The sequence below is a fragment of the Oncorhynchus keta genome, chromosome 12, assembly GCF_023373465.1.
Source record: "Oncorhynchus keta strain PuntledgeMale-10-30-2019 chromosome 12, Oket_V2, whole genome shotgun sequence".
NCBI classification, from domain to species: domain Eukaryota; kingdom Metazoa; phylum Chordata; class Actinopteri; order Salmoniformes; family Salmonidae; genus Oncorhynchus; species Oncorhynchus keta.
Genome location: NC_068432.1, coordinates 38,310,488 through 38,337,181, shown reverse-complemented (window position 1 = coordinate 38,337,181; position 26,694 = coordinate 38,310,488). Strand labels below are relative to the sequence as shown.

The 26,694-nt window shown below is 43.4% G+C and overlaps 1 protein-coding gene across 8 annotated transcripts in view; it reads left to right on the top strand.

The window, feature by feature from the left end:
* LOC118391464 (dematin-like) overlaps window positions 1-26,338 on the top strand; it is a 41,564-nt gene extending 15,226 nt beyond the window's left edge. For 3 of the 8 annotated variants that reach the window (XM_052458200.1, XM_052458197.1, XM_052458198.1), the window contains 9 exons: window positions 1,096-1,176; window positions 1,270-1,314; window positions 1,490-1,586; window positions 1,825-1,869; window positions 2,026-2,160; window positions 9,939-10,042; window positions 10,441-10,561; window positions 10,639-10,679; window positions 10,754-14,400. In XM_052458200.1, coding sequence (XP_052314160.1) covers window positions 1,114-1,176; window positions 1,270-1,314; window positions 1,490-1,586; window positions 1,825-1,869; window positions 2,026-2,160; window positions 9,939-10,042; window positions 10,441-10,561; window positions 10,639-10,679; window positions 10,754-11,092 — 990 coding nt within the window. In that variant the 5' untranslated portion in view covers window positions 1,096-1,113 and the 3' untranslated portion in view covers window positions 11,093-14,400. Of the gene's footprint in view, window positions 1-1,095; window positions 1,200-1,269; window positions 1,315-1,489; window positions 1,587-1,824; window positions 1,870-2,025; window positions 2,161-9,938; window positions 10,043-10,440; window positions 10,562-10,638; window positions 10,680-10,753; window positions 14,401-17,118; window positions 17,185-17,272; window positions 17,354-21,689 lie in introns of those variants that run through there. The other 5 variants (XM_052458201.1, XM_052458199.1, XM_052458204.1 and 2 more) reach the window with 4 other exon arrangements.
* Window positions 26,339-26,694: the final 356 nt, after the last annotated feature.

Below are 26,694 nucleotides of genomic sequence, written 5' to 3'. Positions count from 1 at the left end.
ACTGAGTCAGTTCCTCACGCTGCTGTTTACAAAGTCTTATAATCGACTCATTAAGGTCAAGCTCCCATGCAGCAGCTCTATTTCCTTTTCCAACAGCCAGATCGATCGCCTTCAACTTGAAAGCTGCATCATATGCATTTCTCCGTGTCTTTGCCATGATGAGGGTGACAAAATTACTACCGTAATCAGAATGATGGAAGTTTGAGCGCGCTCGATTTACGTCACATTATGTGACGGTGCTCAGTTATTTGGCGGCATGAATCTTGTGAAAGCGGGATAAAATCCATAAACCGCGAGGTTCAAAGTGTGGGAATAAAGTAGCAGCTTATAGTCCGGCAATTACGGTAATAAGTTGCATGGACTCACTCTGTGTGCAATAATACTGTTTATCATGATTTTTGAATGACTACCTCATCTCTGTACCCCACACATACAATTATCTGTAAGGTCCCTCAGTCGAGCAGTGAATATCAAACACAGATTCAACCACAAAGACCAGGGAGGTTTTCAAATTCCTCACAAATTGAGGGCACCTATTGGTAGATGGGTAAACATTTTAAAAAGCAGACATTGAATATCCCTTTGAGCATGGTGAAGTTATTAATTACACTTTGGATGGTGTATCAATACACCCAGTCAGTACAAAGATACAGGCATCCTTCCTAACTCAGTTGCTGGAGAGGAAGGCCAATGGTGACTTTAAAACAGATTTGAATGGATGTGATCGGAGAAAACTGATGGATCAACAACATTGTAGGTACTCCACAATACCAACCCAATTTACAGAGTGAAAAGAAGAATGCTTGTACAGAATAAAAATATTCCAAAACATGTAATACAGCAAAAAATACTGGGTACCACCCTCCATATTTTCAAGCATGGTGGTAGCTGCATCATGTTATGGTTATGCTTGTAATCATTAAGGACTGGGAGTTTTTCAGAATAAAAAAGAAACGTAATGGAGCTAAGCACATGCAAAATCCTAGAGAGAAAATCAAGTGCACCTATAAGCCTACCGCTAGCCAATCAGATAGCTCAGATGTGTATGTGGAGCATGCTTGCTTGTGATTCACCACAGACTGTGCTATTCTGTAGGTGGAGAGACCAGATCTCATGACCTACCAACCTCACCTCACCTACTCACCACTAGACGCAGTGCGTACGCCCCGTAGAGAGGTACACACACAATTCATGTTACAGTAAGTAACTCATAAAGGCTGTTTAGGAAGAGACGTGTGATGTGACTGCGTTCTCCTCTTCCATCCCCAGAGATCCCTCTCTCCTCCCTCCATCTCTCCTTCTCCCTCTCCTGAGGTAAGACACTTCTTCAGACCTCTCTCCTTTCCTGATCTCCCCTGTCTCCCCCTCCCTTTATTTCTCTGTGTTGCGCTGTGTAGGTATTTCTCTTCATCCAGTTACCCAGCAGCACTAACTCTCTCCCTTTCTCTCCATATATTTCTCTCTCCTCTCTCTATTCTCTCTTTCTCAGCTGAAGGTGTGTAGGGAGGATGGAGGGTCTCCAGGAGGCTCCACAATGCAGCTCCAAAAGACATGCATTCCCCTACAGCAGCATTTCCACAGGCCAGGTACACACACATGCCCGTATGCGCACACAAACACACACACACACACACACACACACACACACACACACACACACACACACACACACACACACACACACACACACACACACACACACACACACACACACACACACACACACACACACACACACACACACACACACACACACACACACACACACACGTGCACTAACAAACACACACACACATACTTTTCTAATTCTGTGTTTTATTTCAGATAATGGTGCCAACATCTACATGAAGATGCCTAATTTTAAACAGGGTACTGTATATTTGTGTGTGTGTTTGGCTTCGAGATTTGTGTGTGTGTGTGTGTGTGTGTGTGTGTGTGTGTGTGTGTGTGTGTGTGTGTGTGTGTGTGTGTGTGTGTGTGTGTGTGTGTGTGTGTGTGTGTAATTCTTTCTCTCCCTGTCTGTAGAGGTCAGCAAGCAGAAGGTGATGGGCAGCATTATCCAGTCATCTAAGTTCCCAGCAGCTCAGAAACCAGACCCCAACCTGCCCTCAAAAATAGAGACAGAGTACTGGCCCTGTCCTCCCTCACTGGCTGCTATGGGTAAGATCCACGCACCCACATACATGTTTGTTTTACTATCCTTGTGGGGACCAGACAATTGATTCCTATTGAAAATAATATTTTTCCTAACTTCTAACCCTGAACCTATACCTAACCCCAAACACCTAACCCCAAACACCTAACCCTATGGAATGAGTTTACCATCCCTGTGTAACGGCGTTCTTCGTTTGTTGAAAGAGAGTCGGACCGAAATGCAGCGTGGTGGTTACTCATGTCTTTAATGAATGAATCGCGGTACATGAAATAACTGATACAAATACAAAACAACAAAACGGAACGTGAAACCTAATTACAGCCTATCTGGTGAAACTACACAGAGACAGGAACAATCACCCACGAAATACAAAGTGAAACCCAGGCTACCTAAATATGGTTCCCCATCAGAGACAACAAGAATCACCTGACTCTGATTGAGAACCGCCTCAGGCAGCCAAGCCTATACTAGACACACCCCTAATCAACCACAATCCCAATGCCTACAAAATCCCAATACGACAATACAATAACCCCATGTCACACCCTGGCCTTAACAAATAATTAAAGAAAACACAAAATACTAAGACCAAGGCGTGACAGAACCCCCCTAAGGTGCGGACTCCCGGACGCACCTCAAAACCATAGGGAGGGTCCGGGTGGGCGTTTGTCCATGGTGGCGGTTCCGGCTCGGGACGTGGACCCCACTCCATTAATGTCCTAGTTCCTCCCCTTCGCGTCCTGGGATAATCCACCCTCGCCGCCGACCATGGCCTAATAGTCCTCACCCAGAACCCCACTGAACTGAGGAGCAGCTCGTGACTGAGGGGCAGCCCGGAACTGAGGGGAAGCCCAGTACTGAGAGAAAGCCCAGTACTGAGAGGAAGCCCAGTACTGAGAGGAAGCCCAGTACTGAGATTAAGCTCAGGCAAGTAGTAGGCTCCGGTAGATCCTGGCTGGCTGGCGGATCTGGAAGATTCTGGTTGACTAGCAGATCTGGAAGATTCTGGTTGACTAGCAGATCTGGAAGATTCTGGTTGACTGGCAGATCTGGAAGAATCTGGTTGACTGGCAGATCTAGAAGATCATGGCTGACTGGCGGATCTAGCTGCTCTATGCAGACTGGCAGATCTAGAAGAGACTGGTTGACTGGCAGATCTGGAAGAATCTGGTTGACTGGCAGATCTAGAAGATCATGGCTGACCGGCGGATCTAGCTGCTCTATGCAGACTGATAGCTCTGGCTGCTCCATGCAGACTGGCAGCACCTTGCAGACTGGCTGCTCCTTGCAGACTGGCAGCTCCTTGCAGACTGACAACTCCTTGCAGACTGAGAGCTCTGGCTGCTCCATGCAGGCTGACAGCTCCTTGCAGACTGACAGCTCCTTGCAGACTGGCAGCTCCTTGCAGACTGACAGCTCTGGCTGCTTCGAACAGGCAGGAGGCTCCGGCAGCGCTGTAGAGGAGGAAGGCTCTGATAGCGCTGAACAGGCGGGAGACTCCGACAGCGCAGGAGGGAAGGAAGGCTCTGGCTGTGCTGAACAGGCGAGGCGCACTGACGGCCTGGTGCGTGGTGCTGGAACTGGTGCTACAGGATCGAGGACACGCACAGGAAGCCTGGTGCGGGGAGCTGCTACCGGAGGACTGGTGTGTGAAGGTGGCACAGGATGGACTGGACCGTGAAGGTGTACTGGAGAGCCTGAGAGCAGGACTGGCACAGGATGTGCAAGGCTAGGTAGGTACACAGGAGGCCTGGTGCGTGAGGCTGGCACATTTTTCACCAGCCGACTAACACGCACCTCAGGACGAGTATGGAGCGCTGACCCAGGTGCCATTAAATATCGTACCTATAGCACCATACTAGCAACTCCCTCATTACTCTCTCCTCCACTTTCCCCATTAACTCCTTCACAGTCTCTGCTTCGCTCACCTCTAACACCGGCTCTGGTTCTGGTCTCCTCCTTGGCTCCTCACGATAAACAAGGAGAGTTGGCTCTGGATAGACCGGACCGTGCAGGCGCACTGGAGCTCTTGAGCACCGAGCCTGCCCAACCTTACCTGGCTCGATGCCCACTCTAGCCCGGCCAATACGAAGGGCTGGTATGAACCGCACCGGGCTATGCACCCGCACTGGAAACACTGTGCGCTCCATAGCATAACATGGTGCCTGCCCGGTCTCTCTAGCCCCCCGGTAAGCACAGGGAGTTTGCGCAGGTCTATCTCCTGACTCAGCCACTCTCTCTCTGAGCCCCCCCCCCAATAATTTTTTTGGGCTGCTTTTCGGGCTTCCTTGCCACCGTGTTCCCTCGTATCGTCGGCTCCTATCTCCTGCTGCCTCTGCTCTCCTAAGTGCCTCCACCTGTTCCCATGGGAGGCGATCTCTTCCGGCCAGTATCTCCTCCCAAGTGTAACAACCTTTGCCATCCAACACGTCTTCCCATGTCCATTCTCCGAATAATTCATCCTCCTTTCGCTGCTCATGCTGTCGCTGCCTGTTACCACGCCACTCGGTCCGTGTGTGGTGGGTGATTCTGTAACGGCGTTCTTCGTTTGTTGAAAGAGAGTCGGACCGAAATGCAGCGTGGTGGTTACTCATGTCTTTAATGAATGAATCGCGGTACATGAAATAACTGATACAAAACAACAAAACGGAACGTGAAACCTAATTACAGCCTATCTGCTGAAACTACACAGAGACAGGAACAATCACCCACAACATACAAAGTGAAACCCAGGCTACCTAAATACGGTTCCCCATCAGAGACAACAAGAATCACCTGACTCTGATTGAGAACCGCCTCAGGCAGCCAAGCCTATACTAGACACACCCCTAATCAACCACAATCCCAATGCCTACAAAATCCCAATACGACAATACAATAACCCCATGTCACACCCTGGCCTGAACAAATAATGAAAGAAAACACAAAATACTAAGACCAAGGTGTGACACCCTGATGTCAATTGAAGATTTATACTCAGTCGTTTCTCACACAGTTTTCAAGATTCTGCCCTCAATGCATAGTCTCCAATAAAGACACATCCTATTATGCTCCTCACCACCACAGATCTGTCAGGTGTGGTGGGGTGTGTTATCCCTGAGTAATACCTGTGTGATGAATTCAAACCAAGTACTGCTGCAAAACCTGTTGATAAAAGTTGTGTATTGCATTTAATGCTTTGAAGGTAGTGATTAGAAAGTTTTCCTGCAGATTTTGTCTGACCCCAGTAATGAGAGTATGGGCACGAACTGCAAAAATCACTGGAGCTGGAGACTCACATCTCCCTCACTAGATTTAAGAACCAGCTGTCAGAGCAGCTCACAGATCACTGCACCTGAACATAGCCCATCTGTAAACAGGCCATCCAACTACCTCATCCCCATACTGTATTTATTTATTTATCTTGCCTCTTTGCATCTCTACTTGCACATTCATTTTCTGCACATCTACCATTCCAGTGTTTAACCGTTCCCCTAGCGGAACCCCTCGACAACATTCCGCTGAAAAGTCAGCACTCGAAATTCCTAAATATTTTTTTGAAATATGTAACTTTCACACATTAACAAGTCCAATACAGCAAATGAAAGATACAATTCTTGTTAATCTACCCATCGTGTCTGATTTTAAAAAGGCTTTACAGCGATAGCACAACATATGATTATGTTAGGTCAGAGCCAAGTCACAAAAACACACAGCCATTTTTCCAGCCAAAGATAGGAGTCACAAAAAACAGAAATATAGATAAAATGAATCACTAACCTTTGATGATCTTCATCAGATCTCACTCATAGGACTTCATGTTACACAATACATGTATGTTTTGTTCGATAATGTGCATATTTATATCCAAAAATCTCAGGCAACATTGGCGCGTTACGTGCAGTAATGTTTTGATTCCAAAACACCCGGTGATTTTGCAGATAGCCACATCAAATCCCAGAAATACTAATAATAAACATTGATAAAAGATACAAGTGTATTTTTTATTCACAGAATTAAAGATAGACTTCTCGTTAATGCAACCGCTGTGTCCGATTTTTAAAAAACTTTACGGAAAAAGCATAATCTGAGTACGGCGCTCAGAGCCCAATCCAGCAAAAGAAATATCCGCCATGTTGGAGTCAACAGAAGTTAGAAATAACAATATAAATATTCACTTACCTTTGATGATCTTCATCAGAATGCACTTCCATGAATCCCAGTTCGACAATAAATGACTGATTTGTTCCATAAAGTCCATAATTTATGTTCAAATAGCCACTTGTTGTTAGCGTGTTCAGCCCAGTAATCCATTTTCATGAGGCGTGAGCACTACGTCCAGACAAAAACTTGAAAAGTTCCATTATATGTCGTAGAAACATGTCAAACGATGTATGGAATCAATCTTTAGGATGTTTTTAACATAAAACTTCAATAATGTTCCAATTCAATAATGTTCCAACCGGAGAATTCCATAGTCTGTAGAAAAGCTCTGGAACGAGAGCTAACTCTGTCGGGACCGCGCGTCACGAGCCTGAGACACTCTACCAGACACCTGACTCATTCAACTCCCATTCACCCCTCCTTTATAGCAAAAGCCTGAAACAAGCTTCTAAAGGTGGTTGACATCTCGTGGAAGCCTTAGGAAGTGCAACTTCACCCCATAGACACTGTGTATTCAGTAGGCCAAGCTTTGAAAAACAAAAAACCTCAGATTTCCCACTTCCTGGTTGGATTTTTCTCAGGTTTTCGCCTGCCATATGAGTTCTGTTATACTCACAGACATCATTCAAACTTTTTTTAGAAACTTCTGAGTGTTTTCTATCCAATACTACTAATAATATATATATATATATATATATATTAGCATCTGGGACCGAGTAGGAGGCAGTTTACTCTGGGCATGCATTTCATCCAAAAGTGAAATTGCTGCCTCCTATCCCAAACAGGTTTTAATTGCTATATTGTAATTACTTCACCACCATGGCCTATTTATTGCCTTACCTCATTTGCACTCACTGTATATAGACTTTTCTTCTTTCTACTGTATTATTGACTGTATGTTTGTTTATTCCATGTGTAACTCTGTTGTTATATGTGTTGAACTGCTGTGCTTTATCTTGGCCAGGTCGCAGTTGTAAATGAGAACTTGTTCTCAACTAGCCTACCAGGTTTAATAAAGATGGAATTTAAAAAATATATATATTGAAACAAATTGCCTGCATTTCTAATAATATATGCCATGAACTTTACAGTTTTTAGTAGGCCTATGATATTTTCATCCTTAGGAAGAAGCAGGCTTCCGGGCCATTTAGATTACCTCTTTCTGCACATTGTTTTTCCTATTTAGCTGTGAGTGATTGTCAGAGATGTGAAAGCAATTTACTGTATGTTAAAAAGTCATGTCCATATAAGCTTATTTCTTGTAACAACCATCATACATTGTTCCTAAACTGTCATGGTCAAAACATATTGATACAACATTAGCTAAGATGGAGAGAAGTCTGTCTATAATAAAGCGCTGCTCTACCTTCTTAACAGCACCATCAACAAGGCAGGTCCTACAGGCACCTGGACTACTGTTCAGTCGTGTGGTCAGGTGCCACAAAGAGTGACTTAGGAAAATTGCAATTGGCTCCGAACAGGACAGCATGGCTGGCCCTTGGATGTACACAGAGAGCTAACATTAATAATATACATGTAAATCTCTCCTGGCTCAAAATGGAGGAGAGATTGACTTCATCACTATTTGTATTTGTGAGAGATATCGACATGTTGAACGCACCAAGCTGTCTGTTTGAACTACTGGCACACAGCTCAGACACCCATGCATACCCCACAAGACATGCCACCAGAGGTCTCTTCACGGTCCCCAAGTCCAGAACAGACTATGGGAGGTGCACAGTATTACATAGAGCCACGACTACATGGAACTCTATTCCACATCCGGTAACAGTAGAATCAGATTTGTATTTATTTACAAAAATGCACCTTATGGAACAGCGGGGACTGAGAAGCAACACAAACATATGCATACACATACACGATAACATATGCACTATACACACACGTACACATGGATTTTGTGTTGTAGATACAGTATGTGGTAGTGGACACACTTGTGTGTTGTGAAATCTGTTATGAATGTATTGTAATGTTTTTAAAATTGTATAACTGATTATAATTTTGCCCGGACCCCAAGAAGAGTAGCAGATGCCTTGGCAGCAGCTAATGGGGATCCATAATAAATACAAATACATTGTAAATGTCCATAAATTGTCTTAACTCATAACCCTAATTCTAGCCATAATTGTAAGCCTAAACGGTATGAAGGACGGTATGGAGTGTTGCAATGTCGTTTTTTGTCACAAAAGGGACTTGTAATACGCTCCGGCATGCTACGTACTTTTGTACTTCCTGAAAATTGAGAGACGCCTTATCATTCCTTTCGCAGCCGTTGTGGCAGTGTTGTCGCTTGGTTCCTTGATCTGATCTATAGGCTATTCATCAGCATAGTATTCATAGTCTATTCATCAGAATAGTATTCATAGGCTATTCATCAGTGTAGTAGTAATCTCACCCCAAAAGGTATTTTGTATACAAGTAATAACCAGTGATTCCAGGCTAGTGTGAAATGGTAGAACCTGTTGTAGCCAGCTAGCTAGACATGTGCTTTTTTTCTCTGTGACCAAAACATGATTTTCTATTTTTTGCTGATATCGGAATGAATACACAAGCAGCATATCAAACTGGGATAATGTTTTAGGTTACACCGGCATAAATTTGCAAACATTTCTAAAAATCACTTTTTGCTTTGTCATTATGGGGTATTGTGTGTAGATTGATGAGGGGAAAAAACTGTAATACATTTTAGAATAAGGCTGTAATGTAACAAAATGTGGAAAAAGTCAAGGGGTCTGAATACTTCCCGAAGGCACTGTATAAGTGTATTTGCCAGGGCATATTTTTAAAATTATAAATCGGATTTATTTCACATGATACATTATACAGTGCCATAGTTAAACACTCATTTCACGCCACTTTGAAACCGAAGTTACTTTTTCGTAGCAGGTTAGGAGAACTTACAAAGCAGGTTAGTAGAATTAACGTATCCGGTTAGGATAATTAACGTAGCAGGAATAGGAGACTGAGGTTAGGAAAAGGGTTAGGGTTAGCAAAAATGCTCTCCTAACCTGCTACGAAATCCCTTTTTATCGAAGTGGCATGAAAAGAGTGTCCCAGCTAGCTTGCTGTGTTTTTAGCCAGGCTAATCTAGAGGCAAAAGAAACGCACACATATTTAGGCGAGGTGCTGGCTAGCGGAGTAGAACACTTGAATAATTAAAAGAGAGCCACACACTCTAGGAGCTCAGATGCAATCATTTAATAACCAAGGTTTCGACAGACAAGCTGTCTTCATCAGGGTATAGCCAGGCTGTCAGCTAGCTACTACTAGCAAGGGAAGGCGGCAACACTTCCCAAAAGGAAATGACAGAAATAAAAAACTTTGCTATCGCCCCCTTATGAATGGGAGTGGGACTGGTGAGGATATCATGTCTGCTGTTAACAAAATTCCCACTCTACGCACATGAACGGAGTGAAGCTTGTAGTAAGTAGCCTTAAGCCTCAAATAGCCTTTTTCCTTGTGGGGTCCAGCGAAATGTCCCCACAAATTTCCTTGCTTTACCATCCTTGTGAGGACTTCCGGTCCCTACAAGGATAGAAAAACCAAACACACACACACACACACGTGATTGGATAGGTAGAAGTAGTGTGTGGTCTGACCTCTCCTGTTGTTGCCACAGAGATCGAGTGGAGGAAGAGGAAGGAGGAAGAGGAAGAGGGTAAGGATGAGTTTGAAGTCCTGACTAGTGACGCCAAGACACTACAGGAGCAGGAGCTCCACAAGGTAACTCTTGACATGGATTCCTTCTTCGTAATGTATTACATAAATGCTTATTCAGTATATACAGTATATTATCAAAGGAAGTTTTACCGTCTTCACTAATCAATATTTATCGATTGATGGTGTGTGTGTGTGTGTGTGTGTGTGTGTGTGTGTGTGTGTGTGTGTGTGTGTGTGTGTGTGTGTGGGTGCATGGGTGTGTCTGTGGGTGCATGGGTGTGTCTGTGTGTGTGGGTGCATGGGTGTGTTTGTGTGTGTGTGTGTGTGTGGCGTGTGTGTGGGTGCATGGGTGTGTTTGTGTGTGTGGCGTGTGTGTGTGTGTGTGGGTGCATGGGTGTGTTTGTGTGTGTGGTGTGTGTGTGGGTGCATGGGTGTGTTTGTGTGTGTGGCGTGTGTGCCAGATCAAGTCTAACCTGGGCAGGCTGATCCTGAAGGAGGAGAAGGAGGAGCAGGAGAAGGCTCTACTTGACATTGGCCGCAGGAAGACGCAGTCACTGCCAGACAGAACACACATGCACACAAGTAAGTTACAGTCCATTGTGTGTGTCTGTGTGTGTGTGCTAGAACCTGATTCTGATTGGTTGCTCTGATGTCTTCAGGTTTCTCCTTGAAGGTGTCCTCCATCTCAGGTCTGACCATGGTGAGTGTACAGTGTGTTTGCATGTGTTGCAGTAAGTGTGTGCGTGAGGATTTATATGTGTTACCTCTGTGCAGATGCAGTCTGCAGAGTTCACTACAGAGGGAAATCAAGGCAAAACAGGTAGGCTACATTTATCATGTATTACAAAAACAGTTGTAAGTAGTGAAGTAGGACCTACACAATCAGTTTCACCAAATTACGATTTTGTGTCACTGGTCACATACAATACCTCATCTCTGTACCCCACACATATAATTATTTGTAAGGACCCTCAGTCAAACAGTGAATTAATAACAAAAATTCAACCACAAAGACCAGAGAGGTTTTCCAATGCCTCGCAAAGAAGAGCACCTATGGTAAGACTTGAAAATGGCTGTCTAGCAATGATCAACAACCAACTTGACAGAGCATGAAGAATTTTATAAATGATAATTATTGATTGATTCACAAAATTTGTCATTATGGAGTATTGTGTGTAGATGGGTGAAAAAATCAATTGAATCAATTTTGAATTCAGGCTGAAACAACAAAATGCACATAAAGTGCATTGGGAAAGTATTCTGACCCCTTGACTTTTTCCACATTTTGTTATGTTACAGCCTTATTATAAAATGGATTAAATAAAATATTTTCCTAATCCAATCTATACACAATACCCCATAATGACAAAGTGAAAACAAGTTTTTAGAAAATGTTGCTAATTTATAAAAAATATAAAACCTTGTCTTATGTACATAAGTATTCAAACCCTTTGCTATGAGACTTGAAATTGAGCTCAGGTGCATCCTGTTTCTATTGGTCATCCTTGATATTTCCACAACTTGATTGGAGTCCACCTGTGGTAAATTCAATTGATTGGACATGATTTGGAAAGTCACACATCTGTTTATATAAGGTCCCACAGTTGAAAGTGCATGTCAGACCAAACCCCAAGCCATGAGGTCGAAGGAATTGTCCGTAGAAATCCAAGACAGGACTGTGTCGAGGCATAGATCTGGGGAAGGGTACCAAAACATTTATGCAGCATTGAAGCTCCCTAAGAACACAGTGGCCTCCATCATTCTTAAATGGACGATGTTTGGAACCACCAAGACTTTTCCAAGAGCTGGCCGCTCGGCCAAACTGAGCAATCGGGGGAGAAGGGCCTTGGTCAGGGAGGTAACGAAGAACTCTTAATGGTCAATGACAGAGCTCCAGAGTTCCTCTGTGGAGATGGGAGAACCTTCCAGAAGGACAACCATCTCTGCAGTACTCCAACAATCAGGCCTTTATGGTAGAGTGGCCAGACAGAAGCCACTTCTCAGTCAAATACACATGAAAGCCTGCTTGGAGTTTGCCAAAAGTCACCCAAAAGAAACAAGATTATCTGGTCTGATGAAATCAATGGCCTATGGCCTGAATGCAAAGTGTCACTGCTTTAGGAAACCTGGCACCATCTCTACGGTTAAGCGTGGTGGTGGCGTTTTTCAGTGGTGGGACTGGGAGACTAGTCAGGATCAAGGAAAATATGAACAGAGCAAAGTACAGAGATCCTTCATGAAAACCTGCTCCAGAGTGCTCAGGACCTCAGAATGGGGCAATGGTTCACCTTCCAACAAGACCATGACCCTAAGCACACAGCCAAGACAATGCAGGAGTGGCTTTGGGACCAGTCTCTGAATGTCCTTGAGTGGCTCAGCCAGAGCCTGGACTTGAACCCGATTGAAAATCTCTGGAGAGACCTGAAAATAGCTGTGCAGCGACTCGCCCAATCCAACCTGATAGAGCTTGAGAGGACCTGCAGAGAAGAATGGGAGAAACTCCCCAAATACAGGTGTGCCAAGCTTGTAGCGTCATACCCAAGAAGACTCGAGGCTGTAATCGCTGAGGTGCTTCAACAAAGTACTGAATAAAGGGGCGGCAGGTAGCCTAGTGGTTAGAGTGTTGGACTAGTAACCGAAAGGTTGCAAGATCAAATCCCCGAGCTGACAAGGTAAACATCTGTTGTTCTGGCCCTGAACAAGGCAGTTAACCCACTGTTCCGAGGGCATCATTGAAAATAAGAATTTGTTCTTAACTGTCTTGCCTAGTTAAATAAAGGGGGAAAAAAGTTTTTATTTTTAATAAATGTGAAAAAAATTCTAAACCTTTTTTTGCTTGTCATTATGGGGTATTGTGTGTACAGTCGTGGCCAAAAGTTTGTGAAAATTGATATTTGTGTCATTCTCAAAAGTCTGCTGCCTCAGTTTGTATGATGGCAATTTGCATATACTCCAGAATGTTATGAAGAGTGATCAGATGAATTGCAATTAATTGCAAAGTCCCTCTTTGCCATGCAAATTAACTGAATCCCCCAAAAACATTTCCACTGCATTTCAGCCCCGCCACAAAAGGACCAGCTGACATCATGTCAGTGATTCTCTAATACAGGTGTGAGTGTTGACGAGGACAAGGCTGGAGATCACTCTGTCATGCTGATTGAGTTTGAATAACAGACTGGAAGCTTCAAAAGGAGTTTGTTGCTTGGAATCATTGTTCTTCCTCTGTCAAACATGGTTACCTGCAAGGAAACACGTGCCGTCATCATTGCTTTGCACAAAAATGGCTTCACAGGCAAGGAGAGTAAGTAAGATTGCCAGTAAGATTGCACCTAAATCAACCATTTATCTGAACATCAAGAACTTCAAGGAGAGCGGTTCAATTGTTGTGAAGAAGGCTTCAGGGCGCCCAAGAAAGTCCAGCAAGCGACAGGACCGTCTCCTAAAGTTGATTCAGATGTGGGATCGGGGCACCACCAGTACAGAGCTTGCTCAGGAATAGCAGCAGGCAGGTGTGATTGCATCAGCACGCACAGTGAGGCGAAGACTTTTGGAGGATGGCCTGGTGTCAAGAAGGGCAGCAAAGAAGCCACTTCTCTCCAGGATAAACATCAGTGACAGACTGATATTCTGCACAAGGTTCAGGGATTGGACTGCTGAGGACTGGGGTAAAGTCATTTTCTCTGATGAATCCCCTTTCCGATTGTTTGGTGCATCTGGAAAAAGCTTGTACGGAGAAGACAAGGTGAGCGCTACCATCAGTCCTGTATCATGCCAACAGTAAAGCATCCTGAGACCATTCATGTGTGGGGTTGCTTCTCAGCCAAGGGAGTGGGCTCACTCACAATTTTGCCTAAGAACACAGCCATGAATAAATAATGGTACCAACACATCCTCCGAGAGCAACTTCTCCCAACCATCCAGGAACAGTTTGATGACGAACAATGCCTTTTCCAGCATGATGGCGCATCTTGTCATAAAGCAAAAGTGATAACTAAGTGGCTCGTAGAACAAAACATCGATATTTTGGGTCCATGGTCAGGAAACTCCTCAGACCTTAATCCCATTGAGAACTTGTGGTCAATCTTCAAGAGGTGGGTGGACAAACGAAAACCCACAAATTCTGACAAACTCCAAGCATTGATTATGCAAGAATGGGCTGCCATCAGTCAGGATGTGGCCCAGAAGTTAATTGACAGCATGCCAGGGCGGATTGCTGAGGTCTTGAAAAAGAAGGGTCAACACTGCAAATATTGACTCTTTGCATCAACTTCATGTAATTGTCAGTAAAAGCCTTTGCCACTTATGAAATGCTTGTAATTATACTTCAGTATTGCATAGTAACATCTGACAAAAATATCTAAAGACACTGAGGCAGCAGACTTTGTGAAAATGTATATTTGTGTCATTCTCAAAACTTTTGGCCATACCTGTAGATTGATAAGGGGGGGGCTATTTAATCAATTTTAAAATAAGGCTGTAACGCAACATGTGGAAAAAGTCAAGGGTTCTGAATGTTTTCTGAATGCACTGCATATATACAATACCAGTCAAAAGTTTGGACACACCTATTCATTCAAGTGGTGGGTGGTGGGTGGTCCTTCTGTAGCTCAGTTGGTAGAGCATGGCGCTTGTAACGCCAGGGTAGTGGGTTCGATTCCCGGGACCACCCATACGTAGAATGTATGCACACATGACTGTAAGTCGCTTTGGATAAAAGCGTCTGCTAAATGGCATATATATATATATATATATATATATATATATAAGTGTTTTCTTTATTTTTACTATTTTCTACATTGTAGAATAATAGTGAAGACATCAAAACTATGAAATAACACATAAGGAATCATGTAGTAACCAAAAAGTGTTAAACAAATCAAAATATATTTTATATTTGAGATTCTTCAAAGTAGCCACCTTGATGACAGCTTTCCACACTCTTGGCATTCTCTCAACCTGCTTCATGAGGAATGCTTTTCCAACAGTCTTGAAGGACTTCCCACATATGCTGAGCGCTGGTTGGCTGCTTTTCCTTCACTCTACGGTCCAAACCATCTCAATTGGGTTGAGGTCAGGTGATTGTGGAGGCCAGGTCATCTGATTCAGCACTCCATCACTCTCCTTCTTGGTCAAATAGCCCTTACACAGCCTGGAGATGTGTTTTGGATCATTGTCCTGTTGAAAAACAAATGGTAGACGCAAAATAAACGCGAACTAGATGGAATGGCGTATCGCTGCCGAATGCTATAGTAGCCATATCGCTGCCGAATGCTATAGTAGCCATGCTGGTTAAGTGTGCCTTGATTTCTAAATAAATCACGAAAGTGTCACCAGCAAAGCACACCCACACCATCACACCTCCTCCTCCATTCTTCACGGTAGCAACCACACATGCTGAGATCATCCGTTCACCTACTCTGTGTCTCACAATGCCATGGCGGACACATCAGACTAAAGGACAGATTTCCACCTGTCTAATGTCCATTGCTCGTGTTTCTTTGCCCAAGCAAGAGTCTTCCTTTTTATTGGTGTCCTTATGTTGTGATTTATTTGCAGCAATTCGACCATGAAGGCCTGATTCACCTCTGAACAGTTGATGTTGAGATGTGTCTGTTACTTGAACTCTGTGAAGCATTTATTTGGATTTAACTCTAATGAACGTATCCTCTGTAGCAGATGTAACTCTGGGTCTTCCTTTCTTGTGGCAGTCCTCATGAGAGCCAGTTTCATCATAGCGCTTTTTGGTTTTTGCGACTGCACCTGAAGAGACTTTCAAAGTTCTTGAAATGTTCTGTATCGACTGAACTTTTGACCCACTGGGATGTCTTAAAGTAATGATGTACTGTTGTTTCTCTTTGCTTATTTGAGCTGTTCTTGCCATAATATGGACTTGGTCTTTTACCAAATCGGTCTATCTTCTGTATACCACCCCTACCTTGTCACAACACAGCTGATTGGGTCAAATGCATTAAGAAGGAAAGAAATTCCACAAATTAACTTTGAACAAGGCACACCTGTTAATTTAAATGTATTACAGGTGACCACCTCATGAAGCTGGTTGAGAGAATGCCAAACGTGTGCAAAGCTGTCATCAAGGCAAAGAGTGGCTACTTTGAAGAATCTCAAATATAAAATCTATTTTGCTTTAACACGTTTTTTGATTCCATATGTGTTATTTCAGTTTGTCTTCACTATTGTTCTACAATGTAGAAAATAGTCCAAATAAAGAAAAACCCTAGAATGAGCAGGTGTGTCAACTTTTGACTGGTTCTGTATATACCGGTACACACAGTGGCCAGTTGCCTCCAGAACAGCCTAAATTCTGTGGGTAATGGATTCTACAAGGTGTGGTGTTCAAATTATGCTCAGTTGGTATTAAGGGACCTAACGTGTGCCAGGAAAACATTCCCCACACCATTACACCACCGCCACCAGCCTGTTCTGTTGACACCAGGCAGGATGGGGCTATGGACTCATGTCCTGACTCTGCCATCAGAATGTTTTTCCACTCCTTAATTGTCCAGTGAATGTGATCGCGTGCCCACTGGAGACACTTCTTGTTGTTTTTAGCTTATAGGAGTAAAACCTGGTGTGTTCGTCAGCTGCAGGAGCCCATCTGTGAGGAATGAGGAGTTGTGTACTGTGTCGTTATTTGCCCCAATGCCTGTATGCCTGCTTTATATAGCAAGCTACAGCCATGTAACTCACTGTCTGTAGGAGCAAACTATTTTCGTGAACAGGGTGGTGTACCTAATAAACTGGCCACTGAGTGAATATTAAAGTGTATATCTACAGCCTTTTATATGTTGAATATAAGTATGTAATTATCTTCTTTTCTCTTGTCTCTCCCTGTTGTGTTGTGCAGCTGAACAGGTAAGGGTGTTGTTATGCCAGGATATATTCTGATCAGCACCAGATCTGCTTTAATATCTAATTGAGCCCACATCTGTAGCCTTGACATGCGATCTCCACGAAAGCGCTAATATTGCCTTTTAAAAAGCTGTGTTGTCTACAAGTGTGGTCAGGCTGAATCCCGGTCTTATTTTCATACCGACTCTTCCCTCTGCTCAAGTCATATCTATCTACCTCCAAGCCATTTTGATTACACAAACGGCATGTGTGTGTGTGTGTGTGTCTAGAAAGGAGAGGCACCACGGGAAAGGATGGACAGAGGAAAGTCACTGCCAAGTATGCTGGAGCAGAAGGTGAGCACTAGTGAATACTCACCACGCATTCATGCACACAGGCAAAAATATATATAAAGACCCAGCCAGAACTGTGTGTTCTCCTCAGATCTACCCATATGAAATGCTCATAGTCACACATAGAGGGCGCTGCAATCTGCCGCCAGGCGTGGACCGTACCAGACTGGAGGTGTGTGAGCGTGTACATACAGTGCCTTGCAAAAGTATTCGGCCCCCTTGAACTTTGCGACCTTTTGCCACAATTCAGGCTTCAAACAAAGATATAAAACTGTATTTTTTTGTGAAGAATCAACAACAAGTGGGACACGACATTTATTGGATATTTCAAACTTTTTTAACAAATCAAAAACTGAAAAATTGGGCGTGCAAAATGATTCAGCCCCTTTACTTTCAGTGCAGCAAACTCTCTCCAGAAGTTCAGTGAGGATCTCTGAATGATCCAATGTTGACCTAAATGACTAATGATGATAAATACAATCCACCTGTGTGTAATCAAGTCTCCGTATAAATGCACCTGCACTGTGATAGTCTCAGAGGTCCGTTAAAAGCGCAGAGAGCATCATGAAGAACAAGGAACACACCAGGCAGGTCCGAGATACTGTTGTGAAGAAGTTTAAAGCCGGATTTGGATACAAAAAGATTTCCCAAGCTTTAAACATCCCAAGGAGCACTGTGCAAGCGATAATATTGAAATGGGAGGAGTATCAGACCACTGCAAATCTACCAAGACCTGGCCGTCCCTCTAAACTTTCAGCTCATACAAGGAGAAGACTGATCAGAGATGCAGCCAAGAGGCCCATGATCACTCTGGATGAACTGCAGAGATCTACAGCTGAGGTGGGAGACTCTGTCCATAGGACAACAATCAGTCGTATATTGCACAAATCTGGCCTTTATGGAAGAGTGGCAAGAAGAAAGCCATTTCTTAAAGATATCTATAAAAAGTGTCATTTAAAGTTTGCCACAAGCCACCTGGGAGACACACCAAACATGTGGAAGAAGGTGCTCTGGTCAGATGAAACCAAAATTGAACTTTTTGGCAACAATGCAAAACGTTATGTTTGGCGTAAAAGCAACACCCTGAACACACCATCCCCACTGTCAAACATGTTGGTGGCAGCATCATGGTTTGGGCCTGCTTTTCTTCAGCAGGGACAGGGAAGATGGTTAAAATTGATGGGAAGATGGATGGAGCCAAATACAGGACCATTCTGGAAGAACCTGATGGAGTCTGCAAAAGACCTGAGACTGGGACGGAGATTTGTCTTCCAACAAGACAATGATGCAAAATCTACAATGGAATGGTTAAAAAATAAACATATCCAGGTGTTAGAATGGCCAAGTCAAAGTCCAGATCTGAATCCAATCGAGAATCTGTGGAAAGAACTGAAAACTGCTGTTCACAAATGCTCTCCATCCAACCTCACTGAGCTCGAGCTGTTTTGCAAGGAGGAATGGGAAAAAATGTCAGTCTCTCGATGTGCAAAACTGATAGAGACATACCCCAGCTGTAATCGCAGCAAAAGGTGGCGCTACAAAGTATTAACTTAAGGGGGCTGAATAAATTTGCACGCCCAATTTTTCAGTTTTTGATTTGTTAAAAAAGTTTCAAATATCCAATAAATGTCGTTCCACTTCATGATTGTGTCCCACTTTTGTTGTTGATTCTTCACAAAAAAATACAGTTTTATATCTTTATGTTTGAAGCCTGAAATGTGGCAAAAGGTCGCAAAGTTCAAGGCACTGTATGTGTGTTATTACTCAAATGTACAGTCGAAGTCAGAAGTTTACATACACTTAGGTTGGAGTAATTAAAACTAGTTTTTCAACCACTCCACACATTTCTTGTTAACAAACTATAATTTTGGCAAGTGGGTTAGGACATCTACTTTGTGCATGACACAGGTAACCTTTCCAACAATTGTTTGCAAATCACTGTATCACAATTCCAGTGGGTCAGAAGTTTACATACATTAAGTTGACTGTGCCTTTAAACAGCTTGGAAAATTACAGAAAATGATGTCATGGCTTTAGAAGCTTCTGATAGGCTTATTGACATCATTTGAGTCAATTGGAGGTGTACCTGTGGATGTATTTCAAGGTACCACATTCATCTGTACAAACAATAGTACGCAAGTATAAACACCATGGGACCATGCAGCCGTCATACTGCTCAGGAAGGAGACGTGTTCTGTCTCCTAGAGATGAACGTACTTTGGTGAAAAAAGTGCAAATCAATCGCCGAACAACAGCAAAGGACCTTGTGAAGATGCTGGAAGAAACCAGTACAAAAGTATCTATATCCGCAGTAAAACGAGTCCTATATCGACATAACCTGAAAGGCCGCTCAGCAAGGAAGAAGTCACTGCTCCAAAACCGCCATTAAAAAAAGCCAGACTACAGTTTGCAACTGCACATGGGGACAAAGATTCTACTTTGAAATGTCCTCTGGTCTGATGAAACAAAAATTGAACTGTTTGGCCATAATGACCATCGTTATATTTGGAGGAAAAAGGGGGAGGCTTGCAAGCTGAAGAATACCATCCCAACCATGAAGCACGGGGGTGGCAGCATCATGTTGTGGGGGTGCTTTGCTGCAGGAGGGACTGGTGCACTTCACAAAATAGATGGGATGAAAATTATGTGGATATATTGAAGCAACATCTCAAGACATCAGTCAGGAAGTTAAAGCTTGTTCGCAAATGGGTCTTCCAAATGGGACAATGACCCAAGTGTAAGAGTATATACTTTACGTCCGTCCCCTCCCCCCGTCCTGGGCGCGAACCTGGGACGTTCTGCACACGTCAACAGTTACCCTCGAAGCATCGTTACCCATCGCTCCACAAAAGCCGCGGAACCAGTACTTCAAGGTCTCAGAGCAAGTGACGTCACCGATTGAAACGCCACTAGCGCGCACCACCGCTAACTAGCTAGCCATTTCACATCGGCCACACTCACCCCCCTTTTGACCTCCCCCTCTTTCCGCAGCAACCAGTGATCCGGGTCACGGCACCAATGTAACAGTATAAACTTTACGTCCGTCCCCTCACCCCGACCTGGGCGCAAACCAGGGACGCTCTGCACACATCAACAGTGACCCTCAAAGCATCGTTACCCATAGCTCCACAAAAGCCGCAGCCCTTGCAGAGCAAGGGGAACCACTACTTCAAGGTCTCGCACACCACCGCTAACTAGCTAGCCATTTCACATCGGCTACACAAGCATACTCCCAAAGTTGTGGCAAAATGGCTTAAGGACAACAAAGTCAAGGTATTGGAGTGGCCGTCATAAAGCCTTGACATTGTTAGAGTTGCGTAAATTCGAATCTGGTATCAGGATAAATATGACAATGAGTCACTGATTGTATACTATGTATTTTTTATTAGCTAAGCAATAAATGGCAAATGTAACTTTCGTATATACGGGCTCACTGTAATACCACGCAGGGCAGAACAGGGAACTGACAGGATGTACGTAAACAGTGTTCTTATACTGTGATAAGCCAACAGACGGGTTGGAACTATGTCTATCACAGTAGAGGCTGAGCGTGGTTTAGACTTGCTCAGCCTATTGCAGGCGCTCAGGCGGGTCCCCGCCTCTTGGCGCTTCTTGAAGTCCTCCCTCCGTCGATGTATAGATTCTTACTGTTCTGATATCGCAGCCTAGTTAGAACAGTTGCTCAGTTCCTGCTATTGTGTTGTTCAGTATTTTTCTATCTCAGTTAAACCTTGTGATGACCACCCCTCCCTATACCTGATTAACCACAACTTTGTAAGATACAGCAAGTCACACCATGTTCTCAATATTGTCACATACAAACACAAGGACAAAGCATCTGCTGGGCTGTTATCTACAGTTTTGCAAAATGCAGGTCACACCATGTTACTCAGTTCTTGTCACACACACAAACAGGCAAGTAGATGTAGCAAGCAGTTGTTTCATATCATGATGATGCTCAAGTGCACAAATGCAGATACTTCACACAGCCAACATCAGATAATATTTAACCAAATATATGGTAATGGCTATAATGTAAAACACAGAATCCCACAACCTCAATCCCATAGAAAATGTGTGCTAGCAAGGAGGCCTACAGACCTGACTCGGTTACACCAGCTCTGTCAGGAGGAATGGGCCAAATTCACCCAACTTATTGTGGAAAGCTTGTGGAAAGCTACCCACAACGTTAAACAATTTAAGGCAATGCTACCAAATACTAATTGAGTGTATGTAAACTTCTGACTCACTGGGAATGTGATGAAAGAAATAAAATCTGAAATAAATCAATCTCTACTATTATTCTGACATTTCATGTTCTTAAAATAAAGTGGTGATCCTAACTGACCTAAGACAGGGACTTTTTACTAGGATTAAATGTCAGTAATTGTGAAAAACTGATTTTAAATGTATTTGGCTAAGGTGTATGTAAACTTCCGACTTCAACTGTATGTGTGTATTTGTGTGTTTGCCTACGTGTTACTAATCGTGTGCGTCTTTCTCCTCAGAGACACCTGTCTCCTGAGGACTTTGAGCGTCTGTTCGGAATGCCCATCGCAGAGTTCCACCGTCTGTCACTATGGAAACGAAATCATTTGAAAAAGAATGTTAAACTTTTCTAGCAGAAAGTGACCTTATCCTTCACAGAAAACAGGAACTGCTCCACTGCCTCACGAAGAATACCCCACAACACCAAACTATCACACCGTAACTAACCATAAAAATGTCACATCCTAACTAGTCCTATATCACTGTAGCCATATTCTACCTGTATGTTCCCATCGTATCCTCTAGGGCTTTATTCAATCATATGCGCTTTTGACGACATCTGCATAGCGGTTGTTTTGGAGGTGTCAGAGGTAGAAGAACTGCACGAGAGCTGTCAAATCCACAAGCGCCTCCTGGCATTCTACCTAAAGCAGACATTGCCATTGGTTGCACAGAGTTGCATTAAGAGAAATACCATGTAGCCTTGTTTACAAGTTGGAACACTGGAATGTGAGATGTAATCTACACCTCCATTCGGATGATAGAAACCATCATCATTTAGTTGCGTGATTTTCAATTTGAGCGTCATTATTTCTATATGGCCTACATTCTGACGGGTGCGGCTGCGTGACATTTATCAAGAGCAGCTGATCACGTTTTGACAGCTCCAACTTAGTTACACCTCCAAAACATCAGCTATGTGAGTGTCTGCTGTCGCTGGTTAATGCTGGATCTGATTGAATCTGGGCCCTAGTCTCACTGGCTTTGATATAGAGCATCAGTACAGAGACAAGCCTGACCCAAGTCTTACCCCTAATCCTAACCGACCTGATCATAAGCATTGAGAATCTCCTAGTATCTACTGCCTCCCCACCACATACACACACACACAGATGTACACACACTATCTAGCCACACAATAATTATCACTGCTTTTAATACACTTAGAAATGTGAAAATATTATAATTTTGATAGTAAATCTACAGTGCATTTGGTAAGTATTCAGACCTTCTCTTTTTTCCACATTGTTACGTTACAGCCTTATTCTTAAATGGATTTTTTTTTAAACACACGTTTACATACAGTGGGGAGAACAAGGATTTGATACACTGACAATTTTGCAGGTTTTCCTACTTACAAAGCATGCAGAGATTTGTAATTTTTATCATAGGTACACTTCAACTGTGAGAGACGGAATCTAAAACAAAAATCCAGATAATCGCATTGTATGATTAAGTAATTAATTTGCATTTTATTGTATGATATAAGTGTTTGATACATCAGAAAAGCAGAACTTAATATTTGGTACAGAAACCTTTGTTTGCAATTACAGAGATCATACGTTTCCTGTAGTTCTTGACCAGGTTTGCACACACTGCAGCAGGGATTTTGGCCCACTCCTCCATACAGACCTTCTCCAGATCCTTCAGGTTTCGGGGCTGTCGCTGGGCAATACGGACTTTCAGCTCCCTCCAAAGATGTTCTATTGGGTTCAGGTCTGGATACTGGCTAGGCCACTCCAGGACCTTGAGATGCTTCTTACGGAGCCACTCCTTAGTTGCCCTGGCTGTGTGTTTCGGGTCGTTGTCATGCTGGAAGACCCAGCCACGACCCATCTTCAATGCTCTTCCTGAGGGAAGGAGGTTGTTGGCCAAGATCTCGCGATACATGGCCCCATCCATCCTCCCCTCAATACGGTGCAGTCGTCCTGTCTCCTTTGCAGAAAAGCATCCCCAAAGAATGATCTTTGACACCTCCATGGTTCACGGTTGGGATGGTGTTCTTGGGGTTGTACTCAATCCTTCTTCTTCCTCCAAACACGGCGAGTTGAGTTTAGACCAAAATGCTATTTTTGTCTCATCAGACCACATGACCTTCTCCCATTCCTCCTCTGGATCATCCAGATGGTCATTGGCAAACTTCAGACGGGCCTGGACATGCACTGGCTTGAGCAGGGGGACCTTGCGTGCACTGCAGGATTTTAATCCATGACGGCGTAGTGTGTTACTAATGGTTTTCTTTGAGACTGTGGTCCCAGCTCTCTTCAGATCATTGACCAGGTCCTGCCGTGTAGTTCTGGGCTGATCCCTCACCTTTCTCATGATCATTGATGCCCCACAAGGTGAGATTTTTCATGGAGCCCCAGACCGAGGGTGATTGACCATCATGTTGAACTTCTTCCATTTTCTAATAATTGCGCCAACAGTTGTTGCCTTCTCACCAAGGTGCTTGCCTATTGTCCTGTAGCCCATCCCAGCCTTGTGCAGGTCTACAATTGTATCCCTGAAGTCCTTACACAGCTCCCTGGTCTTGGCCATTGTGGAGAGGTTGGAGTCTGTTTGATTGAGTGTGTGGACAGGTGTCTTTTATACAGGTAACGAGTTCAAACAGGTGCAGTTAATAGAGGTAATGAGTGGAGAACAGGAGGGCTTCTTAAAGAAAAGCTAAAAGGTCTGTGAGAGCCGGAATTCTTACTGGTTGGTAGGTGATCAAATACTTATGTCATGCAATAAAATGCAAGTTAATTATTTAAAAATCATACAATGTGATTTTCTGGATTTTTGTTTTATATTCCATCTCTCACAGTTGAAGTGTACCTATGATAAAATTACAGACCTCTACAGGCTTTGTAAGTAGGAAAACCGGCAGTGTATCAAATCCTTGTTCTCCCCACTGTAAGTATTCAGACTCTTTACTCAGTGTTTTGTTGAAGCACCTTTGGCAGTGATTATAGCCTTGAGTCTTCTTGGGTATGACACAACAAGCGTGACCTGTATTTGGGGAGTTTCTCCCATTCTTCTCTGCAGATCCTCTCAAGTTCTTGTCAGGTTCAATGCACAGCTATTTTCAGGTCTCTCCAGATATGTTCAATCCGTTTAAAGTCCAGGCTCTGGCTTTGCTACTCAAGGACATTCAGAGACGGGTCCCGAAGCCACACCTGCATTGTCTTGGCTATGTGCTTATGGTCGTTGTCCTGTTGGAAGGTGGACCTTCGCCCCAGTATGAGGCCCTGAGCACTCTGGAGCAAGTTTTCATCAAGGATCTCTCTGTACTTTGCTCTGTTCATCTTTCTCTTGACCTTGACTAGTCTCCCAGTCCCTGCTGCTGAAAAACATCCCCACAGCATGATGCTGCCACCACCATGCTTCACTGTTGGGATGGTATTGGCCAGGAGATGAGCAATTCCTGGTTTCCTCCAGACGTGTTACTTGGCATTGAGGCCAAACAATTGGTTTCATCAGACCAGAGAATCTTGTTTCTCATGGTCAGAGTCCTTTAGGTGCCTTTTGGCAAACTCCAAGTGGGCTGTCATGTGCCTTTCTTTGAGGAGTGGCTTCTGTCTGGCCACTCTACCAGAAAGGCCTGATTTGTGGAGTGCTGCAGAGATGGTTGTCCTTTTGGAAGGTTCTCCCATTTCCACAGAGGGACTCTGGAGCTCTGTCAGTGACCATCGGGTTCTTGGTCACCTCCCTGACCAAGGCCCTTCTCCTCTGATTACTCAGTATGTCCGGGCGGCCAGCTCTAGGAAGAGTGGTGGTGGTTCCAAACTTCTTCCATTTAAGAATGATGGAGGCCACTGTGTTCTTGGGAACATTTAATGCTGCATAAATGATTTGGTACTCTTCCCCAGATCTGTGCCTCAACACAATCCTGTCTCGGAGCTCCACGGACAATTTCTTCGACCTCATGGCTTGGTTTTTGCTATGACATGCACCGTCAACTGTGGGACCTTATAGACTGGTGTGTGCCTTTCCAAATAATGTCCAATCAATTGAATTTACCACAGGTGGACTCCAATAAAGTTGTAGAAACATCTCAAGTAAGCTCAATTTTGGGTCTCATAGCAAATGGTGTAAATAAGGTATTTCTGTTTTTTATTTTTAATAAATTGGCAACATTTCTAAACCTGTTTTTGCTTTGTTGTTATGGGGTATTGTGTGTAGATTGAGGGGGGAAAAACAATTTAATACATCTGTAACGTAACAAAATGTGGAGAAAGTCGAGGGGTCTGAATACTTTCCGTATGCACTGTATGTTCAAACTTCACATTATCACTGTGATTTGTTTTTACATGATTGATCGACCATGGTTCATGTTTTATAGAAATGTTGTATTAGTACAGATTTTTATTCACGGTAATATATTTCCTGGTGTGAACCCATGACTGAGGTTGACAAATATTATTATTATTATTGTATTAATCTGAAAATTCTCTCAAAACAGAACAGCATTCTTTTTTTATTTTCGTGGTTATTCTCAAATCAGAAACAGGCTCTAAGATCGTAGAAAAGGTTCTGAGACAAGTAGGACATTCCTGGCATGAAGAACACCAGAAATGATTACCATTCTAAATCCCACCCAGAACAAGACCCGTAATCCCTACCTCCCAACCCCCCAACCCTAGTGTATATGCTGGATTTGGAAAATGAATAAAATAAGTGTTGTATTATTTGTTTTAATTACATTTGACAACAAATCTAGCTGTATAGAAAACACTGTCCTTTGTCATTCAACAAATTCTACAAGGTAACAAAGGTGTTTCTTTTCAGTTTTTTATTGACTGGATACAGCTACATAAATCAGAGGCCTCGCAGTACAAATACTTGCCCAAAAAAAGTTTTGAAATTCAGCTATTATGAAAAACCTTAATTAAACGATCTCTGTACATTCTGTGAGATATGTTGAGGAGCTGGAACAGAAGTCAAACAAGACGAGGCCCCATCGCCGCTCACATACGCGTCAATCCCATTCTCTATTGACCCTCAATACCTCCACCCCTTAATACCGCCACCCATGCAAACACACACTCCAAACAGCCTTCACTTATTCATCATCCAAAAACCACCATCTTCCACACACTCAAACACCTTTCATTCATACCTCTCCCTCATCCACTGTTAACAGACTGTCTTCAGAGAGAGAAAACCAATCTCTTCCTCCCACATCCCTCGCTGATCTAGGTATGAAGCCTAATTCCATTTTTCGTAAAAATAAAACAAAAACAGTCAATCACATTGAGAGAC